Source organism: Lepidochelys kempii, chromosome 4 (assembly GCF_965140285.1).
Source record: "Lepidochelys kempii isolate rLepKem1 chromosome 4, rLepKem1.hap1, whole genome shotgun sequence".
NCBI lineage: Eukaryota > Metazoa > Chordata > Testudines > Cheloniidae > Lepidochelys > Lepidochelys kempii.
The window spans coordinates 27,322,232-27,346,902 of record NC_136383.1 but is presented as its reverse complement, the minus strand read 5'-3'; the positions used below and the strand labels follow the sequence as shown (position 1 = coordinate 27,346,902).

The 24,671-nt window shown below is 41.2% G+C and overlaps 1 protein-coding gene across 3 annotated transcripts in view; it reads left to right on the top strand.

The window, feature by feature from the left end:
• PPP3CA (protein phosphatase 3 catalytic subunit alpha) overlaps window positions 1-24,671 on the top strand; it is a 334,463-nt gene that overhangs the window by 232,827 nt on the left and 76,965 nt on the right. For all 3 annotated transcript variants that reach the window (XM_073340796.2, XM_073340795.2, XM_073340794.2), the window contains 2 exons: window positions 15,560-15,671; window positions 16,984-17,129. In XM_073340796.2, coding sequence (XP_073196897.1) covers window positions 15,560-15,671; window positions 16,984-17,129 — 258 coding nt within the window. The remainder of the gene's footprint in view (window positions 1-15,559; window positions 15,672-16,983; window positions 17,130-24,671) is intronic.

The window sequence follows — 24,671 nt, the reverse complement described above, 5'->3', positions numbered from 1 at the left end:
GGAAACTCTTTCTGGGGGACACCAGGAGGACTGGCATCCTCAGAGACAGTTGGTAGTTCCAACTAAATACCGGGCCAAGCTCTTGAGCTTAGCCCATGATCACCCTAGTGGCCATGCTTGGGTGAACAGGACCAAAGACCGTTTGGGGGGGTCATTCCACTGGGAGGGAATGGGCAAGGATGTTTCTACCTATGTCCAGTCTTGTGAGGTGTGCCAAAGAGTGGGAAAACCCCAAGACCAGGTCAAAGCTCCTCTCCAGCCACTCCCCATCATTGAAGTTCCATTTCAGCGAGTAGCTGTGGATATTCTGGGTCCTTTTCCGAAAAAGACACCCAGAGGAAAGCAGTACATACTGACTTTCATGGATTTTGCCACCCGATGGCCGGAAGCAGTAGCTCTAAGCAACACCAGGGCTAAAAGTGTGTGCCAGGCACTAGCAGACATTTTTGCCAGGGTAGGTTGGCCCTCTGACATCCTCACAGATGCAGGGACTAATTTCCTGGCAGGAACTATGAAAAACCTTTGGGAAGCTCATGGGGTAAATCACTTGGTTGCCACTCCTTACCATCATCAAACAAATGGCATGGTGGAGAAGTTTAATGGAACTTTGGGGGCCATGATACGTAAATTCGTAAATGAGCACTCCAATGATTGGGACCTAGTATTGCAGCAGTTGCTCTTTGCCTACAGAGCTGTACCACATCCCAGTTTAGGGTTTTCCCCATTTGAACTTGTATATGGCCGTGAGGTTAAGGGGCCATTGCAGTTGGTGAAGCAGCAATGGGAGGGATTTACACCTTCTCCAGGAACTAACATTCTGGACTTTGTAACCAACCTACAAAACACCCTCTGAACCTCTTTAGCCCTTGCTAGAGAAAACTTACAGGATGCTCAAAAAGAGCAAAAAGCCTGGTATGATAAACATGCCAGAGAGCGTTCCTTCAAAGTAGGAGACCAGGTCATGGTCTTAAAGGCGCTCCAGGCCCATAAAATGGAAGCATCGTGGGAAGGGCCATTCGTGGTCCAGGAGCGCCTGGGAGCTGTTAATTATCTCATAACATTCCCCACCTCCAACCGAAAGCCTAAGGTGTATCATATTAATTCTCTAAAGCCCTTTTATTCCAGAGAATTAAAGGTTTGTCAGTTTACAGCCCAGGGAGGAGACGACGCTGAGTGGCCTGAAGGTGTCTATTACGAAGGGAACTGTGCTGGTGGTGTGGAAGAGGTGAACCTCTCCATGACCCTTGGGCGTATGCAGCGACAGCAGATCCAGGAGCTGTGCACTAGCTACGCGCCAACGTTCTCAGCCACCCCAGGACTGACTGAACGGGCATACCACTCCATTGACACAGGTAATGCTCACCCAATTAGGGTCCACCCTTACCGGGTGTCTCCTCAAGCTAAAACTGCTATAGAACGGGAGATCCAGGATATGTTACAGATGGGTGTAATCCGCCCCTCTGAAAGTGCATGGGCATCTCCAGTGGTTCTAGTTCCCAAACCAGATGGGGAAATACGTTTTTGCATGGACTACCGTAAGCTAAATGCTGTAACTCGCCCAGACAACTATCCAATGCCACGCACTGATGAACTATTAGAGAAACTGGGACGGGCCCAGTTCATCTCTACCTTGGACTTAACCAAGGGGTACTGGCAGGTACCGCTAGATGAATCTGCCAAGGAAAGGTCAGCCTTCATCACACATCTCGGGCTGTATGAATTTAATGTACTCCCTTTCGGGCTGCGAAATGCACCCGCCACTTTCCAAAGACTTGTAGATGGTCTCCTAGCGGGATTAGGAGAATATGCAGTCGCCTACCTTGACGATGTGGCCATATTTTCGGATTCCTGGGCAGACCACCTGGAACATCTACACAAAGTCCTTGAGCGCATAAGGGAGGCAGGACTAACTGTTAAGGCTAAGAAGTATCAAATAGGCCTAAACAGAGTGACTTACCTTGGACACCAGGTGGGTCAAGGAACTATCAGCCCCCTACAGGCCAAAGTGGATGCTATCCAAAAGTGGCCTGTCCCAAAGTCAAAGAAACAGGTTCAATCCTTCTTAGGCTTGGCCGGTTATTACAGACGATTTGTACCGCACTACAGCCAAATCGCTGCCCCACTGACAGACCTAACCAAAAAGAAACAGCCAAATGCTGTTCAGTGGACCGGAAAGTGTCAGAAGGCCTTTAACAAGCTTAAAGCGACACTCATGTCTGACCCTGTACTAAGGGCCCCAGACTTTGACAAACCGTTCCTAGTAACCACAGATGCATCCGAGCGTGGTGTGGGAGCAGTTTTAATGCAGAAAGGACCTGATCAAGAATTCCACCCTGTAGTGTTTCTCAGCAAAAAACTGTCTGAGAGGGAAAGCAATTGGTCAGTCACTGAAAAAGAATGTTATGCCATTGTCTACGCTCTGGAAAAGCTACGCCCATATGTTTGGGGACGGCGTTTCCACCTGCAAACCGACCATGCTGCACTGAAGTGGCTTCACACCGTCAAGGAAACTAACAAAAAACTTCTTCGGTGGAGTTTAGCTCTCCAACATTTTGATTTCGACATCCAACACATCTCAGGAGCTTCTAACAAAGTGGCTGATGCACTCTCCCGTGAAAGTTTCCCAGAATCAACTGGTTAAAATCGTCCTTGAGATGTGGAAAATATTGTTAGTCTTTATGTGCTTGGTAGTATATTTAGAGATGCATGTGTCTTATTAACTCTGTTTTCCTAGAGCTCCAGGAAGAAATCCCAGCCAGTGTTTCACCCTAGCTGAGATTTGGGGGGCGTGTCATAAATATAAAGGGAAGGGTAAACCCCTTTGAAATCCCTCCTGGCCAGGGGAAAGCTCCTCTCACCTGTAAAGGGTTAAGAAGCTAAAGGTAACCTCGCTGACACCTGACCAAAATGACCAATGAGGAGACAAGATACTTTCAAAAGCTGGGAGGAGGGAGAGAAACAAAGGGTCTGTGTCTGTCTGTAGTCGTCTTGGCCAGGGACAGAACAGGAATGGAGTCTTAGAACTTTTAGTAAGTAATCTAGCTAGGTATGTGTTAGATTATGATTTCTTTAAATGGCTGAGAAAAGAATTGTGCTGAATAGAATAACTATTTCTGTCTGTGTATCTTTTTTGTAACTTAAGGTTTTGCCTAGAGGGTTTCTCTATGTTTTTGAATCTAATTACCCTGTAAGATATCTACCATCCTGATTTTACAGGGGGGATTTCTTTATTTCTATTTACTTCTATTTTTTATTAAAAGTCTTCTTGTAAAACACTGAATGCTTTTTCATTGTTCTCAGATCCAAGGGTCTGGATCTGTAGTCACCTAGGCAAATTGGTGAGGCTTTTTACCAAACCTTGTCCAGGAAGTGGGGTGCAAGGTTTTGGGAAGTATTTTGGGGGGAAGGACGCGTCCAAACAGCTCTTCCCCAGTAACCAGTATTAGTTTGGTGGTGGTAGTGGCCAGTCCAAGGTGTAATATTTTGTACCTTGGGGAAGTTTTGACCTAAGCTGGTAAGGATAAGCTTAGGAGGTTTTTCATGCAGGTCCCCACATCTGTACCCTAGAGTTCAGAGTGGGGGAGGAACCGTGACAGCAGTCATGGACAGGCCTTGGGCTGTTGTAGGCAATTTCATCATACCATCCCCTCCATAAACTTATCAAGCTCAATCTTAAAGCAGCTTAGGTTTTTTGACCCCGATACTCCTCTTGGAAGCCTGTTCCAGAACGTCACTCCTCTGATGGTTAGAAACCCTCATGTAATTTCAAGCCTAAACTTATTGTCCAGTTTATATCCATTTGTTCTTTTGCCAACATTGGCCCTTAACTTAAATAACTCCTTTCCCTCCCTGGTGTTTGTCCCTCTGATTTAATCATAGGAAGCACTCAATCTTCCCTCCTCCTCCATTTTGTGAGGCTAAACAAACCAAGCTCCTTAAGTTTCCCCTCATAACGTAGGATCTCCATTTTTCTCATCATCCGAGGAGGCCTCCTCTGAACTTGGTTCAGGTTGAATTCTTTTTTCTCACACATGGGAGACCAGGGTTGTGCACAGTATTCCAGATAAGGTCTCACCGGTGCCTTTATAATGGTAGTAACACTTCCCTATCTGTTCTGGAAATACTTACCTAATGCATTTTAGGATTGGATTAGCCTTTTTAACGGCCACATCACATTGATGGCTCAAAATCATCTTGTGATCAACCAGTACAGTGAGGTTTTTCTCCTCCTCTGTCACTTCCAACTGGTACCTGGGTTTATTGCAAAAAGTCTTGTTGTTAATCCTTAAGTGCATGACTTTGCACTTTTGAATTTTATCCCGTTTCTATTACTCCAGTTTTCAAGGTTGTTCAAATCTTCTTGTATGATATGCCAGTCCTCCTCCCATGTTGGCCATACCTCCCAACTTGTGTCATCCACAAGTCTTATTAGAACACTCCCTGTTATTTATTTATTTATTTATTTTGTTCCAAGGTCATTAATGAAAATGCTAAATAAAATCCATCCCAAGACCAATCCTTAAGGAACTCCACTAGTAACCTCCTTCCAGCCTGACAGTTTGCCTTTCAGCATGACCTTTTATAATCTCCCCTTTAAACCAGTTCCTTACCCACAATTCAATTCTCATATTAATCCCCATCTTCTCCAGTTTAACTAATAATTGCCCATGTGGAACTGTACCAAATACTTTACTGAAATCCAGGTAGATAAGATCTAGAAAATCAGTTATCTTCTCAAAGAGAGATCAGGTTAGTCTGGCATGATCTACCTTTCATGAAACCATGTTGTTTTTTGTCCCAATTAGTCTTTACTTCTATGTCCTTAATTACTCTCACTTTCAACATTTGTTCTAACACCTTTCATACAACTGAGGTCAAACTTTTTTCCCCATTCTTAAATATAGGTGCAATTCTCCAGTTATAGGATATGACCACTGAGTTTATGGATTCATTAAAAATCCCTCCTATTGCTTGGAATTTCATGTACCAAGTCCTTTAATATTTTTGGATGGAGATTATCTGGGCCCTCCAACTTGGTCCCATTAAGCTAATTGAGTTTGGCGTCCACCTTGGATAAATATTAATAAACAATTAAAATTTGTTTTACTGTCCAGCTATTGCTCTCTCTCTCTCTGTATCTTCTTTAGATATGCTTTTTTCAATCTAAATTTTCCTGCTACCTTCTCCATTTGCAATGTTTTCAGAGGAAATGGTTATTTTGAAGTGAAGGGAATTTGCAGGGATGAGAGAATGAGTTAAAAACTAACCTAGGAAAGGCAAATGCCAAGAGATAAGAGTTATGGTATAGGTGTGAAATTGTTGCTGCTTCCTACAATAATAATAATTAACAACAACAACTACTATTTATTAATCTTCTATTTCAGTAGAACCTAAAGGCTTCAACCAAATTAGGGCCTCATTATGCTAGGTACTGTAAAGATGTATATTAAATTATGAGTCCCCACCCCACAGAGTTTACAGCCTAGAGACCCCAATCTTCCAAAGATGTACGCACATGCTTAACTTTAGGCTTGTTGGTATTTCTTTTGATGTTAGTGAGACTGTTCACATGTGCAAAATTAAGCACAGTTAAGATTTTGCAGGATCAAGGCCTAAAAGACAAGTTATCATAGGCAGATGAAACAAACGAGCATGTTTATTTTCTGGATAGAATGATACAAGGCATAGCCTCTTGGACTGACTGAGACTTTCTCCACCACTTATCTTTTCTTTTCCCTCAGTTGCTCCTCTGTGCTGCTTTACGTAGAATAACAATCTTTTGCAAAGTAGAACATCTGATTAGGTAAACTCATTTCCTAGGCTCTTATCTACTCATAATGTTTCAGGATTTTAACGGTGGACTATGGAACTCTCAATTTGCCCTTTCAAGCAAAGTCAGTCCAGTTATGAATAAAACTGACTCAAATAAATAACACAGGCCAGTATTTTTAAATCCAAAATATAGTGGTGACATGAGTGACTCTGCAGCCAGGTAATAGGTCAAAAGTTTTGATATGGATCTGAAAACTCTTAATTCTCTTAAATCATCCAGAAGGTCAAACCTCTAGTAATCTATGCCATATCATATATGTATATGATGCTTTTCACCAAACTCTTAAAAAACCCTGACAACTACAATGTACAAAACATTCAATGCAGTAATATTGTGTACTTATTTAAATAAGATTTTATAATTGCCCATCCGTGCCCTCATTCAGAAATATATAGAGGCTTAAATCTTTCATCAAATTTCATTAGAGAAATTTTAAGCATTTTTGACATGTTTGGCAAAACAGTTCAGACCAAATAAGAATGGTCTTAAACTTCAAAACAAACAAAATATGAATATTTGAGGTTCATAAATTTACATACTTCTGCTTTTGCTGGTATATCATCTGGAAACACAATCCCTGAAATTGCAGAAGAAACTGGCCCTTGGTATTTCCAGCATGAACCAAGTAGTTCTGGAAATCTTGGAGAAGAGTCTGATCTTCAGAAATTTCCACGCTGACTTCCAGACCAAAATTTGGTTTAGAGAAGCATCTGAAATTTTAAATCCTTATGTGAACTCAGCCTATTAAAAATTATTTATCAATAGCTTCCAAAAAATTAGTTGCATACAAGTAAATACTGTTGTCAAGTACATTCTGGGTGAATAAGTTTGTTACTGAATGCTGAAAAGGATTATTTTATTATCTCCCAAATCCCCCCCTTACCCGCTTCCCAGTGCCGTGGAGGTGGCGGGGCAGTAAGTGCCTTTAACCTTTCCTAGTAGCCTGAATTTTCTAATCTGTTTTCCAGTAAACAGCTTAGTTCTCAATAAATATTTTTGGGCCGGGAGGTAAGAGTTCCTGTGTGAAGTGAGTTTATTTTTCTGGCAGAGTGAATAAGGCTGTTCTTGAAATACCTTAAATATCCAAGGTTCTCCTCTGCATATTGCAGAGATCTTTCCCCTTGCCTACAATTCTAGTTACCTGAAGCCTTATTTTTCACCAGTTTTGGTGAAGAAGCCTAGATCCAAAATGGTTTATTTTCCAATTGTACAGAAGCCCAGCTTGAAACATCTCTTTATTTCAGGGCAAGTTGATGCCCTCTGTATTACTGAGCAATAGCAGACTCAATTCTGATATTCCAGGGCAGGGTATGGTAACAGTGATATCACCATGCCGCTGTACATAAAAGAAGCAGCACTAGGCTCTCAATTAGCCTGACATCAAATGGGAGTTTTGCCTAAGCAAAGAATGAAGCCTGGCTCATCTCCAAGAAGATCTCCTCGTGGAGCTCCCCCAATAATGGGAGGGAAGAGGTTTGCTTTCTCCATACCTACTGACTGAGTCACAGGTGTGTCCCCAGAACTCTGAGTCTGCTCCCTTTCTCCAAGGCCCCATGCGGTCTCCACCATCTCTTGGGGCCCCCACCACTCCCTGCAATTCCTGGCAGTGCAGCTCTGTTGGAATTATGCTAACAGAGCCTCCTGCGAAGGGGTTATTCCCACGTGCAGAGGGTGAAAAGGTACAGAAGGGGCTCTTATGATTTCCAGGTAATCTCCATGGGAGCGGGTGGAAGGATGATGCAGTCCTAATAGCCTGCCTGCTTTTCCTACCCCTTTCCCCTGAGCAGATTGCAAACACACAGAGAGCCCTTTGTGGGCCATAGGAAAGGGAGGGGATTATGTGATGAAGGAAGCTGACCACCCTATCATCACCCCCATTCTGGTTTGCAGAATAAATCCATGTGCCGAAGCAGAGATGTCCCTGGGACAAATTGAGCTCGTCCAGATGGTCCTAATTGCACAAAATTGGGATTACAAAATAAAAAGGTGGCCTGATTCAAGAGAGAGAAGTTCAGATTGAAATCTAACTTCAAACTGAAGTTCCTAAAGTATTTGTTTAAAAAACTAAGCGAAGCACTTCAGAAAATGGATTGTATTATTTGTTAGCTCGCCTTGTTTTGCTTTAAAAAGAGAGTCTCTATAAGGAATGAACTAGGGATTGCATGAGCTGAGCAGTTAGAAAGGAAAATAACTGCAGCAGCAGTATTTTGCATATGATCATTTAAAATAAAATCATATGGGAAACCAGTTAGAAGAAAGCATTTCAGTAACTAAGCCTAGAGGTGATAAAGGAGCATGCAAGTGTCAAAACAAGATGATAAAGCAGCCTGGGAATATTCAACAGATGGTAAAAAGACAACTTAATGTCTAAAATATGCTTCTCAAATAACACATTAAAATAAAAACAACTCTGATTCTGGCCCAGGGAGTGAGGAGGGGAGGAGGAATGGCTACATTGTCGATTCCACAGGGGAAGATTAAAAATTCCACAACAGCGGCAACACAATTCTTTTGCCTTTTTAAATTGTAAATATGCTTCATGTAACCTCTGGATGCATGTGCATCAGATATAAAATGACACAAGATAAAACAGAATGAAATTCACAAAAAGGCAACTCAACAAGAACTTATGTCTCTAGAGAAACACCAGTTCCTACAAGTACCCCCCCCCCCCACCCTCCACAACCTCAGGCAGAACTTGAGTTAAGAGACAGACCCTACTGCATGCCCTGGAAGCTCCAAGCCCCCACTCCTGTGTGCGCATGCACACGTGCACAGAAATCCTGGCCCCATTAAAATCGATGAGAATTTTGCCGTTAACGTCAGCGAGGTCAGGATTTCACCCTCTTCCTCTGTAGGACAAGATCTGAAGGCTGGTCTGCACACACATTTTGTATCTGTATAAATATTTCAGTTAGGGGTGTTAATTTTTTTTTTAAACCAAAATAGTGATACCAGTACTATTTCTAGTGCTGGTGCAGTTATGGGTCTAATGGTACCTTATATTGGTATAGTGTATTCCCCTTTCCTTAACTTAGACCAGTATAAACATTTTTATACCAATATAACTGCCTCCATACTAGAGGTGTTTACCACTTTTACTAGTATACTTAAAACGGTACACCTTTTAACCTGGGCTTTGTCTACATATAAATCTAGAATTAAGGGGCCATGCTGATAATATACTGTCCACAGTCATTTAGAGATTAAATAAAGGATTGTTAAAAAGACAAGTGCAAGTATAGCTCACATTATTCCTTCCAATGTGCAATACCTCGCATTTATCCACAGTGACTATCATCTGTTACTGTGTTGTCCATTTATCCAGTTTTGTGAATTCTTCCATGTTACCAGCTCTCATGATTTTATCACGTCTTGATATTTGATATTTTTAAAAACTCCAGCTCCTGGAGGCATGCTATGTGAGAATCTCAGCGTTTGTTTCTAGAAGAGTTAGTTTCTAGCCCTTATGGTTATGGAGAAAAACTAGAAAACATTATCCTTAAAGTCTCAAAAACCTGAAGCAAATAAAAATAATCAGTTTTTTTTAAAAATTCCCCTGATGATGAAAACAAACTTGTGATTTTTCAGCATCTCGCTTGTGAATTTTGAATGCTTGATACAGGCAATGCTGGGTTTTTCTGATGTTTCTCAAAGCCTTAAAGATAGATTTAGGAATAATCCACAGCATTTAACTGTTAAATAAAAGCGGCGTTAAGTAGGCTGCACAGATATCAGTGATGGATGACCCTGTCAAAACTTTAGATTTTATATATGATTTTTTTATTTAAATTACTTCTGCATGATATGCCTATATTTAATAAGAACCTTCGTGAGACCACTTCACCGTAATAGTAATAAACACTTTGCATTTTATAGCACCTTTCATCCAGAGAACTGGAAACATTCGGTAAACATTAAGCGAGCTTCACAGCATCCCTGTGAGGAAAATCAATATTGTGATTTACATTTGGCAAACTTGTTAGCTGAGGCACAAAAACATTAAGGAATTTGCCTGAGGTCACACACTGAGTCAGTGGCAAAACAAGGAGCAAAACAGAGGAATCCGTCCATTATGCTGCATTCTAACCAGGGGGCAACACTGCCACCCACTGTAGCATATGGGGCGCTGAGGGAGCACGGTGGGTGAGGAGTGACTAAAACAAAGGAAATGCCCAGAAGACACAGAAGCTGCTCAGGTTTTAATAAAACCTTGTGATCAGCCATATTTAGACACAACAAATCCAGCATCTTGGCAGGGGTTTAGACTAGATGACCCTTGTAGTCCCTTCTAACCCTATAATTCTCTATAAAGTGTGGTCAGATCTGCCTGGTACCTGCATAGGGAAAAATCACCAGGCTTATAATTAGAATAAAATGTCTTCCTTAGAAAGAAACACAAACCTTCAATGGGGAAAAGTGGCCTCTTTAACAGAAGAATAACTCTAGCAGTTTTCAGTGATAGGAAACCCGAGTCTCACCATTTAATGACCGATTTATACTAACAAAATATAACTTGTAAATGTAATTTACATTTAGTAAATTAAGAGGGGAAAGGTCCGTGTATATGTTGTGACATTAAAGTGTGTTTTTACTCTGAAATGTGACTTTGTATATAGTACTGCCTTGTTCAATAGACCTGCTTCCTGCTTGTGTGTTCAGACATAACTGCCTACTTTGGCTAAAAGATTTTTACTTCCGTTGCTAAGGTAGAACTAGCTAAGAGGGAGTGAGTTGGCTGCTAATCAGTAGAATAGCACACTAAATTAGAATTTTGAGACACTGTGTTATGCAAATGTCTCTGAGGGCACAATGTTAATATGCTGGCCTACATTTTTAACAGTGGCTTTTGTAGTCTTTGGTACCTAACTTGAGATGCCTTAAAGTGACCTGAGTTTCCAAAAGTGCTAAGCACACCAAATCAAGCCCCTTTTAAGGTGTCTCAAGTTGGGCACTGAAGAGCACTAGTGGTGTAAAAATTTAAACTTGTGCAAACCCCTGGCTTCATTACTGCAGAATTTATTATTAGTGATGATGATTCATATGATGGGGAAAAACAGCTTGACTTTCAGCTGGTAGGTAGAAAAGCCACCGTTTCACTTTTATATACTCAGCACGTCTCTAATGGAAATAACTGAAAGACACTAAACATAAACCACATGATGCAGTTTGTTGAGTTATATTTTAAATACTTGACCATTATTGATAAACTCAGTGTGCGACCATATGAAAACAGTTCAGAGATCTGTTAGCAGTGACCAGACTGGGAGGTCACTGCTATAAATTGTCATAGAGGACCACAGAGGAAAATCAATATGAATAATGAATATTTTCCATGCAAAACCCCAAAAGGGAGTATATTATTTTGTTTAAAAAATACTTTGTTTTTAATCATGTTTACAAAAAACAAAATTCCTATTTTGTCTCCTTAATAATACTGTGGACTATTAAAACTGAAAGGAATTTTAAATATCTAGGGTTAGATCCTCAGCTGGTGTAAATCATCATAGGTTCATTGACTCAATTGAGCTACGCTGATTTACACCAAATGAGGATGAGTTCTCCAGTCTTGCACCTTCTGGAATCATTAACAGCTCTGCAAAGTGGATAGAAAACATTATGAAATCAGAATCGTTGTTTTTTTCAAGTTCTCTGGCGTCACTGTTCTTTTTAGCGTACATGCAACATGCCTCAAGTGGCACGTAACCAGGAATCTTCACAGAATTTGGTCCGCCAGTTGGATCATTAGCTTCTCCAGGTTGGGTACTAACGTGGAGTGCCACGTGAATGCTGATCCACTGTGCTGAGATGTAAATGATTACGCCAGGTGCAAGGCAGTGGAGATCACCCCCCTCCCCTTTTTTTTTAACCATTTATTCAGTTTGTGTTTCATTTAGTCTGTACAAAGAAAATAGGTTTATCAAGTAGTTGTTCTCATTCACTAGAACAGTGCTACAATGTTTGGGATGCACATAATATAGAGGAAAGTTAACTCTAAAAGTAACACTTGGGCCTTAAAAAAAACAAACAAACCCTATTAGCTATTGTAAAAAATTTTGTTAAAAATAATATCATTTAAATGTTAGGCTTGAATTGCGTGACAGTATCAGAGGAACAAAGGACTTTCCCGATGGATCAGGAGGTCATCTAGTCCAGTATTCTGTCTCATCTGGCCTATTGGTGAACATGAGCCAAAGTCCCCTTGGCTTCCCTCTGAATGAAATGTAAGGCACGGACAATACAGAAAATGAAAAAAATGGTATTAGTGAGAAGGGGGTAAAATGGCAGAGGACTCCGATGGGGGAGGTTTGGTTGGAAGTTGGGACTTCATGGGGACATGCTGCCCTCTTGAAGCTTGCCTTGTTCCTCAACACCTTCCACACTGGGGCCCCTGTCTACAGTTGCTGCCTAAATTGCACAGCTGTTCCCCCTGCTGGGAGGAGGCTGGAATTGCAGCCAGCTTTAGCAGGAGAGCTAGGTGGCTTTCCTTAATTCTATAGCCAGCCTTTTATATGCAACTTGTTTGCAGTTTCATTTATATTGTTTCCTTTTTTTCACAAACAGACATATCTTATTTTTAGTATTTTTCCTAACTTTCCAGCTACATAAGAGAGCAAAGGAAGATGCAAGAAACCACACCATTGATAAATCTGGGGTAATCTGTCGCCTCAAGGAAGTCTCCCCCTAATCCTTAATAACTAAAATGTCCATGCTTCCAAGCTTAAAACAATCTTTATCTCCCTCCCAAAACTCATCTTTTAGCATTAACTGTTATAACTTTGGATATTCTGTTATCTCGCTGTGTTTGTGTCTAATTACTTTTTGAATCTTGCAAATTTCTTGGCCCCTTCCAAAAAAAAAAAAATTGAAAAACCTGTTAACAGTATAGATAGATGTATGGAAGAGGTCCAGAAGGCTTACACTCCTCTAGTTTTTAATAACAAAGCATCTCTTATATGAAATAAAGTTTCTGGGCAGCGTTTGTCCCAATTTTTGAAGTATCAAAAAAGATAAGAGATGAATCAGCAAGACCCATAGCCTGAGGTTAACTTCAAAAGCTAGAGCTCTCTTTCTTTCACTGTAATCTAGAAGTGTGTGATAGTCAACCCCTTTTCTTTCCACTGCTTGATATTTTGGGATTTAAGCAGTGTAACACGCCCAAAGAGATCAAAGGGTTCAAGAACTCCTGAACACATGATAAAGTCAAAAGATGCAGTCACGGTCAAGCTATTAAAATAAAATTAATGTTTATCCATTGAGATCATACCTCTATCCTCATTAAAGTATAATGCTCAAAGAATCCTTACAGGTGCAGAAACCGGCAGAAGGCTCCCCACAGGTACTCTCTGTGTGTGTAGATGTGAACCCTAGGATAGCTGAGTTCTGCCTCCCCATAGGCACATAACCCTTCGGGATGTCCACAGTAATTTAATACTGATTTATGTCTGACTTAGTTTACCTGGTTTCTGCCTCTGCATTTTGACATCCTTTCCTGTTCCCCCACCCCCAAGAAGGTGGCAGTACTGTCCAGGGGATGAAAGGAGGCTGGGCAAGCTGCGAAGCGTGCTGTGTTGATGCAGGCTCTCCACTCTGAGGAGTTGGTCTGTGCCGGAATTTCCAGGATCGACTGGGTCTTTAGGTAGCATTCTCTGCTCCTTTTATTAGTGCACTCCAAACCTCGGGAATGGAAGCATGAAAATTTGCGTGTATAAACTCAAAGCTTCCAGACCTTTATACATACTTAGCCCTAAACTCACGAGAAAATGTAGTAAGAAATAATTCGCTTTGGTGTTTGCGTTGTATGTAACTATAGATACAGGATAAATAGTGTTTTACAACAAGCGTGAAAGAGTTAAATCAATTTTTAACATAGGAGGGAATAAAGTAGAAACTGAAACATTCAGAGATTAAAAAGATCATGAATAGCCTCATCTTCTTCCTCCTTATGACCAAGAAATGTCAAATTATGAGAGAGAATGAAATCACCCAAAATGGTTCACTAAAAGCAAGAGGGTTTCAAAGTGTCAATTGAAATGCTTCAAAAACCAAACTCTCTCAAATCCCAGATCATTAACCAAATACTGTTAAAGTATAGGTGAGATTAAAAAAAAGTATAATAAATACATTTGGTAGATTAAATCAGTCTTTTTATTGTTGTCATAAATATAAAGGGAAGGGTAAACCCCTTTAAAATCCCTCCTGGCCAGAGGAAATCTCCTCTCACCTGTAAAGGGTTAAGAAGCTAAAGGTAACCTCGCTGGCACCTGACCAAAATGACCAATGAGGAGACAAGATACTTTCAAAAGCTGGGAGGAGGGAGAGAAACAAAGGGTCTCTCTGTCTGTCTATATGCTGGTTTCTGCCGGGGATAGACCAGGAATGGAGTCTTAGAACTTTTAGTAAGTAATCTAGCTAGGTATGCGTTAGATTATGATTTCTTTAAATGGCTGAGAAAAGAATTGTGCTGAATAGAATAACTATTTCGGTCTGTGTATCTTTTTTGTAACTTAAGGTTTTGCCTAGAAGGGTTCTCTATGTTTTGAATCTAATTACCCTGTAAGATATCTACCATCCTGATTTTACAGAGGTGATTTCTTTACTTCTATTTACTTCTATTTCTATTAAAAGTCGTCTTCTAAGAAAACTGAATGCTTTTTCATTGTTCTCAGATCCAAGGGTCTGGGTCTGTAGTCACCTAGGCAAATTGGTGAGGCTTTTTACCAAACCTTGTCCAGGAAGTGGGGTGCAAGGTTTTGGGAAGTATTTTGGGGGGAAAGACGTTTCCAAACAGCTCTTCCCCAGTAACCAGTATTTGTTTGGTGGTGGTAGCGGCCAATCCAAGGACAAAGGGTGGAATATTTTGTACCTTGGGGAAGTTTTGACCTAAGCTGGTAAAGATAAGCTTAGGAGGTTTTTCATGCAGGTCCCCACATCTGTACCCTAGAGTTCAGAGTGGGGGAGGAACCTTGACAATTGTATATGCTAAAACCTGAATTCAGGCACTTTCTTTTTCTCCTGCAACAGACATTGATCTCATTAAAACCCAAATATTACTTAACTGGGCTAACATTTTCAAATCTTTGTGCCTGTGGTTATGTACTGTTATACAAGGGCCTAATTTTCAATGATGCTGAGCACCTTAATTTAAAGATTGTAGCATGAATTCACCCCAGACTTTGGAAAGTTTTCTGCCAAACCCTGTTGCTCCAGGGTCCAGAACCTGCCAGCACTGTCCACCCGGTGGGTGGAGCTAGACAAACCATGGGTGATTTAACTCCGCTTCTCTGACTGACTCCAGACTTGTGCAAAACTGCCAGAGTTCTCTACAAGTTTTTGTGTACAAATTTTTCATTTTCATGAATTCAATGATTTTTCACAAGTGCTTATGAAATTGTTCCAGGACAATATTTTGTTTCTTCTGTAATGAAATGCAGATTTTCCTGTGAAATGGTTTTCATGGCAGATTTCTGTCTAACCCCCCAGACAGAATGGTTTTATTTTCACTGGATATGCAAGTCTCAGGAGTTGTAGTACACAAATGTGTGTAAAAAGAAAATGTCACTTAGCAAGAGTATAAAACTACTTTGAAGCCTAATAATTTCTACGAAGCATGGGAAACAATCTGCATAAAATATATGAACAGCTGGGTATACCTTTTGAAAGTAGACTAAAATATTTTATACCTTTGTCAATCACTGTCACTATTTTCATGTTTTTGTTTTACAGTGTGTGCTGTATTTGTGGGCCTTGAAAATCCTTTATCCCAAAACACTGTTTTTACTTCGTGGGAATCATGAATGTAGACATTTAACAGAGTATTTCACATTTAAACAAGAATGTAAGTGTGCTTTAAATTCACAACCTCTTCCATATTACATTGTAATTGTTTGTTACTTAGTAAGTACTCAAGTAGTACTTAATGTCAATGATTTTGCATCCTTAAACCATCCTTCTCTGAAGGAAAACCCACTGAAGGAAAAAATATAATACAAAAATCTCTGTTTCAACGTATGGCAAAATGGACAGGATTGGTAATACAAAGGCGTTACAAGGACTGTGTTCTTGTAATCATGGGAAGTCTAAAGACATCTGGGGAAACTTCATCAAATACTGTAGATGTTGGGGAAGCCACAGTTTCTGCACTTCTGTTCTACTTCCAGGCCCCGGTGCCTGCAAAACAAAAAGCATTATTGTCTTGGTGTCTCTGCTACCATTGGCCTCTTAGTGCACAACTGTGCACTGTCTCTTCGTTCAGTTTGGGGTCGGAACAAATAACACTTCTTAACATTACCTTTCCAGGTAAGCTAATGTAGGTTGGAGAGGGATTGTAGTCCTCCACCAGGATTATTGTTGTATTAACGAATACTGGGATACTTCAAAGATTCTTGGCTGTAGACCTTGATTTGCACAATGAATAACCTGTGTCTGCAGTAGTATAAACTGAAGCCATTGCATGAGTCCACATTCCCAATTTAACATAAAGGATGGGAAAAATGTTAATTGGCTCAAATGCTCCATGGTTTACTGAGTTTAATATGCATATTGGTAAATTAACATTTTGGATTCATTGTATTAGCTCATTCATTTCACAGTGATGTTTCTTCAGATAATTAATTACAAGAATGTGGGTTAAAGTTTAGATTCCTTTGCATAGAGCTGTTCTTTATGGGAAATCATTTACTAGAGAAGAATAACTTTTCTACAGCATTTCAAAGCTTTCTATGGAATTTCTTAACAGCAATATAATTCTGTATTAAATTTGTTGGTTTAACACTTCTGTAGAAAGAAAAATTCTGTATTAAATTCTATAAGCTTTTAGACTAACTTCTATGGAATGCTGTTGAAGTTCTATAGAATCTTAGTCGTTTCATCTCTATTAAATTATGTAGAATTTTTCCCACAGCATGTAGAAGTAACCCTGATCCCTAGTGCCCAAAATGTGGTGGGGGGGGGGGAGACGGGACTCAGGACTCAGTATGTACAATGATTTATTTTCTGTAAAATATTATTTAGGATTTAACGATATAGTTCTACTCCCATTGAAGTCTGGCCCTTTCTAGTTGAGAGCAGGACCAAGCCCTTAAATTACAGAAATATTTTTCTTTAAAATACCGAACACCATCTTCTGATACCATCTTACTATCCAAAAGGTAAAATAAAGTATTCAGAACGAGTATATGATGCCTGCATGGATGCCTTTGACTGCCTTCCCTTGGCTGCTCTGATGAACCAACAATTCCTGTGTGTACATGGTGGCTTGTCTCCAGAGATCAACACTTTAGATGACATCAGAAAAGTAAGTCTGGGTACTGTTCAAATCTAATAAACACTAAAACCATGTATTAACAAAACATGAGATTTTTTTTTCAATGTAGTTAATTTGTTTAAGATTTATAGGGAAAACGATTGGGTTTTTCATTGTCACATTGCATTCAAACTAATCTTGAACACTGTCGTCCTTTTCTGGCCTTTCTAAAACAAGAAAAAGGGAAATAGCTATAATTTGTACCTTTATTTTATTGAAGCCACCAAAATCTTTGTCAGTAATAAAATGTAGGATTCCTCATCTTTGCTTTTTGAAAAATTAATGTAAAGTAAAGAAGTTTGGAAGCGTAGTCAAATGTGGAGTCATTAGATCATTCCTTTCTTTTAGAACATTTTAAGCATCCTGTTGATTATTTGTGAGTTGAAATAATTGAATTTTGTGCATTTATTTGGAGAAACAAAACACGTGTGTACACGTGTAGGCTTGTATATAACTATACTTGCAACAAACATAACAACAGCATTTTATATGGCAACTAAAATAGCTTCAGAGATGGGTCGTGAGCTTTTTTGAAAATCTGGCCCTCATTTATGTGCCTTAATGGGAGCGGAGCTATTTTGAAAATCTGGTTGCAATAGTGGGTACCTGGCATGTGAAAATCTGTCCCAGAGCTTTTTTGAATTCTGGCTCTGTGTTCACTTTTGCACCTTCCGATATAAAACTGAACCTGATAAGCTATTCTCATTGGCTGGGTAGCAGAATCAGTGAAAAGACAGCTAGACGTGCCTCAGGCTGTATCCTGTGTAACCTGCTCTGTGCCTCACTGGTTGCAGTATGACTCTGATATGGAGGAGCAGAGAAGCAGCAGCGTTCTCCTCCTTCCCCTCCTTTCAATTCAGAGTGCACCAGTTTTTCTTGAGACAAGTGGACAGGAACAAACGGAGAAAGCAAGAAATGCCTTACTCCATATGTCTTACCTCCATCACACTAATGCTATGGCAATGTGTTTGCAGTGAAACTAATGACATACTCTAAATTCAGGCAGTCAAAATGGGAACCAGGAATTGCCTTGTTACATGTGAATGTCCGTCGAACTCTGAATATGTTTTAGGAGGTTGATTTTCTACCACAGAGGGAGGAAATGCTCATATACTTTTTGTTCCCTATCTATCGGTCAGTATTGCTTTGAATTACCCTGCAAAATTTTCTCTCTGTAAACTGAGGAGTCTGATGGCGAGGGTTACCTGGACAAGAGTCCTGTCTTTGGAGACAAGAGTCTTTGTGATTCCTGTCTTGCATTTTTTTCCAAGTAGAACAGTCTCCAGTTCTGCTGTGACAATGAAGATGATACTGATTCTTCTTGACATTTGTCCCTTGGGAGACCTGCCCCAATTCTGAAAAAATGTTTCTAAAACCTTTCATTTGTGCAGTTTCATTTGTGCATTTCTCCCAAGAAAATGTTGCTGTGTGCTGTCTTCTAATTGCATAGCATGGCAGACCATTTATTCGGTGTTCAGTGCTTGATGAGTAATATGTGACAGCTGATGATCACATTTTCCTTAGCCATCATTTGAATAAACAGTACAGACTCCCTGATTCAAAGGCTCTTTCTAAACGTTATTTTTTCGTTACAATCCACTGTGCCATTCAAGCCTACTTTCCCCTGAAGGTCCATATCCCTCTCAGGCAAGGTCAATAATGCTTTTGGAAAAAATCCTTCCAAACTGCCTGTTCTCAGTCTATTCCTTGTGTGCATCCAGGGACCTCCTGAGGTAGCTTAATGAATTTTTTGGCTGCTGCTTGCAAGAAATCCAGCCATTCTCGCTGGAAAGTGATTTCTTTCTGTGACCTTTCTTTCTTTTTCCAGTGTGATATAGTGCAAGATGTCTTCTGCTTGCTATCAGTAATAGATCTGCTGTTGCTGGCATTAGAAAGAGCCTTGCATGTGAATTGCAATGGAGATTTACTGCCCCCTGCCTTTCCTGTTAAAGGTGGTAATTTCATTTCTCTTGGCCTAAGCCTTAGGGTGAGATTCTCAAAGGACCTTAGTTTTGGCCTAACTCCTCTTCCATTGCAGAGCAGAGCTAGGCCAATGCTGAGCACTTCGGAAAATCCTACTTTTAAAAGACACTTTGTGTTGTGAACTCTCTCAAGTCTAGATTCACTACCTAAAACATCACACTTTGAAGCTTAGTGAGAAAAAGTGAAAGAAATAAATTTTGCATTTAAAGTGGATGCATCTGCAGTCATTTTATCTCTTGTGGGAAGTGAACTCCGCATTCTGGGTCCAGCTCCTATCCAAGTTCTGTGTCTGACATGCCAAAGCCTTCTCTCCTATTGCCAGACGGTTTCATTATTCCAGTGGAACTTAGTTGTTGTGTGAAGTCATAGTCTCAGAAGGAGAACAACAACTCAGGAAGCTAGGGTCAATCCACAGAGGCCTTGGAATACCAGGGGAAAGATCTTGAACTGGAATCTGGATTCAACTGGGAATCATTACAGATAGTTATGAGCCTGATATGTTCATAACAACCTTAGATTCTTCACTTGGTTCCATTGATTTAGGGTGAAAAATGCCTAGCTCACTTCCTCAACCCCAGTGGTTTTCTCACTAAGCCACACAAATGCACAAAACTCTCTACATTTATCAAGCTGTTTTCCTGTTGGCACATCTACACAGCCTGCAGAAGTGAGTCTCCCTGCCTGAGTCAACAGACTCATGCAAGTGGGACTCGCACCAGGATTCTAAAAATGATTGTGTAGACTGCACTTTGAAGTTGTGGCTTGAGCTGGAGTCTGGGCTCTGAAGCCCAGGGAGGAGGATGGGCTTCAGAGACTGAGTGTTTAACCAGGGATTGGAGGCTTACTTCTGCAGGCTGTGCAGACATACCCTTACAGGCTAAGGAGGAGAGAGAGAGAGACATATGTTGCTTATATTTCAGTTAACTTGGAAGGCCTTCAGGTGCAAGAGTGAGGGAGCCATGTGTGATGCTCTGGGGCTTCACCCAGACCAGTTAAGGGGTTGTGTCACCGGGTGCCCTGTAACCAGATGACACTAAACTGGGAGGAGTTGTAGATATGCTGGAGGGTAGGGATAGGATACAGAGGGACCTAGACAAATTGGAGGATTGGGCCAAAAGAAATCTGATGAGGTTTAACAAGGAGAAGTGCGAAGTCCTGCACTTAGGACGGAAGAATCCCATGCACTGCTACAGACTAAGGACCGAGTGGCTAGGCAGCAGTTCTGCAGAAAAGGACATAGGGGTTACAGTGGATGAGAAGCTGGATATGGTCAACAGTGTGCCCTTGTTGCCAAGAAGGCTAACAGCATTTTGGGCTGTAAAAGTAGGAGCATTGCCAGCAGATTGAGGGACGTGATCATTCCCCTCTATTCGGCATTGGTGAGGCCTCATCTGGAGTACTGTGTCCAGTTTTAGGCCCCACACTACAAGAAGGATGTGGAAAAATTGGAGAGAGTCCAGCGGAGGGCAACAAAAATGATTAGGGGTCCTGAGCACGTGATTTACAAGGAGAGGCTGAGGGAACTGGGATTATTTAGTCTGCAGAAGAGAAGAATGAGGGGGGATTTGATAGCTGCTTTCAACTACCTGAAAGGGGGTTCCAAGGAGGATGGATTTAGATGGATTTAAATTTTAGGATGGATTTTCTCAATGGTAGCAGATGACAGAACAAGGAGCAATGGTCTCAAGTTGCAGTGGGGGAGGTTTAGGTTGGATGTTAGGACTTTTTCACAAGGAGGGTGGTGAAGTACTGGAATGGGTTACCTAGGGAGGTGGTGGAATCTCCTTCCTGAGAGGTTTTCAAGGTCAGGCTTGACAAAGCCCTGGCTGGGATGATTTAGTTGGGGTTTGGTCCTGCTTTGAGCAGGGGGTTGGACTAGATGACCTCCTGAGGTCCCTTCCAACACTGATAGTCTATGATTCTATGATATTCTGTGAACCCTGGGTGCTTCTGTGCTGCACAGCTTTGGCTCAGAACCTTGACACCAGCAGCACAATGACCTCATCCTGGCCTCCACCAGCCTGGTTACTCCTTGCAGCAGAGTGATACCAAGAGTCCTTCCAGTTCTAAGTCTCCCCAAAACCATCTCCCCTGCAGTGCTCAGCCCCTCTCACTGTAGCACTCACAAACCTTATCAAGTTTGCTACTCCTTTAAAGAGACGGTACACAGCACCAGTCTGTTAGTTTGGCCAAGGATTTTATTCTTCAGTTCAAAACAGTGCACTGAAATGGTTTTGTAATAAAACAAGATTGTTTTGTGGCAGAGCACCAGCTTTGTCTCAGTGGGTCCTGCGCTTCTAGGTGGTTAGGGTTTGCCTCAGAGATTTGCTGTGACCCTCAGTGTAGCCTCTCTCCCCTCCTAGAGGCAAGGCTTACAGCTTACTGAGTCACCGTCATCAGCCAGTCAACAGGTTTGGTGTAAGAACCCTCTTTAGTCCCTGTCTTCCTACTCAGGGAGTATTATTGTAGAGCTGAGGGGGGGTGGGGTTAGGGGGAACCCGGGCCCACCCTCTTCTCCAGGATTCAGGGGGAACCCCAGGCCCCCTGAATCCTCTGGGCAGCCCTGAATCTCTGAGAGAGACTCCCGTGAAGTGAGGGAGTGTATCAACAGCCTGTTCCACCGCTCAGACTAGGCATGAGGTGGGAGACGAGCTTGCTTTCTGCAACCCTCCTGCCCCCAACAACTCACTGCAGCAATTCTCAAAATCAGATCCACTTACCAGCGGCCTCCTTTCCTATTTTCGCTTCGCCAAGCTCCGACTGCTGTGACTGGCTAGGCTCTTCCATGTTAGAAAAGAGCTCCTGACTGCACAGCCTCTGGGTCCCCCTCCCCCTCTTCGTCCAAGATTTCCTCCTCCTAGCTCAGTCCACTCTCAACTGGCATGCAAGCCAATGAAGTGTCTGCAGGGTCCTTCACAGTGGAGGTGGGGTCGCCACCGAGTCTTGCGTCCAGCTTTTTATAGAACCAGTAGCCCGTGGACGCAGCACCGAAGTGGTGGTTTGCCTCCAGCGCCTTGTGGTAGGTGGTCCGCAGCTCCTTCACTTTGACATTGCACTGCAATGTGTCCTGATCATGGTCCCTTTCTATCATGCATCTAGAAATCTGTCCATAGGTATCATAATTCCTGTGGCTGGAGCACAGTTGGGACTGGACAGCCTTCTCTCCCCAAATGCCGATGAGGTCCAGCAGCTCGGCATTGCTCCAAGCGGGAGATCCCCTGGTGCGTGGAGCAGGCATGGCCACCTGAAAAAATGCACTGAGACCATTACACATGTCATCGAACAAACAGGAAGGGGACTTTCAAATTTGCAAAAGAATGTATGGGGTGGGGCTGACGCTTGTTCAAACCGATGGCCAGAGAGGTGAGAACAGGCATTCTGGGACACTTCTCGGAGGCCAATCACAGCGCTGTAATCACCATGGTGTCTACAATGGCACTGCGGCATTTTAGCCCCGGCACAAAAAGCTCTATGCCTGTCGCCGGGGTGGTATTTTTAGAGCGCTGCATCTGCGCTTTAAGTGGCTTGGCAGTGTGTACACCTTGGGAGTTACAGCGCTCAGAGCTGCTTTACGGCACACAAACTTGCCAGTGTAGACGGGGCCTAAGACTAAAATCCAACTTGACAAACTAGAGTCTTTTGTCCAAAGACGTTTTCTCACCATGGTCACTCTTGCAACATGGCTGGCCAGTCCTTAGCCAGGATCCAATATAGAGCCCAAAGTGCTTGGTTTCTTTGTCTTCTCAGATGAAGGATGACAAATTGGCTTTTTGCCTCAGTTTATATTTTGCCAAAGTGTATTGACCCTGTTTCAAAAGGCAGAAAGGCTTCTTATAGGTGCAGTCTCCATCCCCTGTTGAGATTAAGTGATCAGCTTCCCCCCCCACTTGCTTGTCTGATGGCTTTGTTTTACCTTGCATGTAAATATGCTTTTCATTGTATTAGGTCACACCTTGCTTAATTTACATTGGAGGCACAGTCAAGGCTGTGAAACAACATTCCTTTGTCTAGGACAGGCTGAATTCATGCTCATGCTACAGCTCGCTTCATCGGATGCATGCTGTGGAGGGTGCGGAGGATCTTTTTATACACACAAACCATGAAAAAATAGGTGTTTACCACTACAAAAGGTTTTCTCTCCCCCCACCCCACTCTCCTGCTGGTGGTAGCTTGTCTGGGGTGATCGCTCTCCTTACAATGTGTATGATAATCAAGGTGGGCCATTGTAAGGAGAGTGATCACTTTAGATAAGCTATTACCAGCAGGAGAGTGGGGTAGGGGGACAGAAAACCTTTTGTAGTGGTAAACACCCATTTTTTCATGGTTTGTGTATATAAAAAGATCTTCTGTACTTTCCACAGTATGCATCCGATGAAGTGAGCTGTAGGTCATGAAAGCTTATGCTCAAATAAATGGGTTAGTCTCTAAGGTGCCACAAGTACTCCTTTTCTTTTTGCGAATACAGACTAACACGGCTGTTACTCTGAAACCTCGCAGTATTTTATATTACAGATGTGTAAATTGAAACCATTTAAAAGGAATATTTTTCATTTTACATTTAAAACTTAGGGATTTTCGCATGTGTAACACCTGTTGTTGAAGGGGATTGGCAAATAAAAATACACAATTTTCTTCATTCTTTGAAGCTACTAAATAAATTGTTATAATAGCCAGGATTATTTTGTATCATGGTGAGAAATGTATACACTGGTAGTAGCTTTTTCATTTACACCAATTTGATTAAAACATTATCTGCATTTTAATTAATGAATGTAAAGCTGTATTTGCAAGCTAAAGTTTTGATTAAGCAAAAATACTCTCTGCCTAAAAATTTGTTGTTTTCACAGCATAGCAAAATGGTCGGTTAAAATTGTTTAATGCTTAAATTCCAGGTTAGGGTCATTAACATTTTCAGAATTTTTTTCATTAACAAGTCTATTCATCCTTGGCAATCAGCAGGTTTTTTCATAATTATGAATGTGTGTTATTTTATTTTGATGTATTACAGGTACAAAGGCATGAATTATTTAGAGATCTGAAACAAGTTAGAAGTGTGGGTTTGCGATGAATATTTCATGATGAGCATGTGACGGTAGAAATGCAGAGGCCTTCTCTTATTAAAAACTTTTTAATTGAGTGTGAGAAAAAATGAAAAATTACTTATATTGCCTTTTGCTTCCAAGAAAGAGTGGAGAATTTGATAGACTTGTCAGACTGATTTATAAACATATCTTTTACAGAGTTCTTATATATAGTTTTTGTGCTGAAAAATATCAATTTTTAATGTTTCTCCTAGTTTTTTATGCTTTGTCTTGTTTGCAGTATGACTGTATAATTTTTCTAATTTTTAACAGGTTGTCTGAAAGAAAGAGGGATTCTTTGCTGCAGTTAAATAAGGTTAAAGTAGAAGTTAATGAAAGCTATGAGAGTATTGCAGCAAGATGCAACAGTGCAGAGACATTGCCTCAGTACTTTAAAATTTGATATTAGATATATTTTAATTGAAAGAAATTTGTTCCAGTATGACTATTATCATTTTGCCTTAACAAG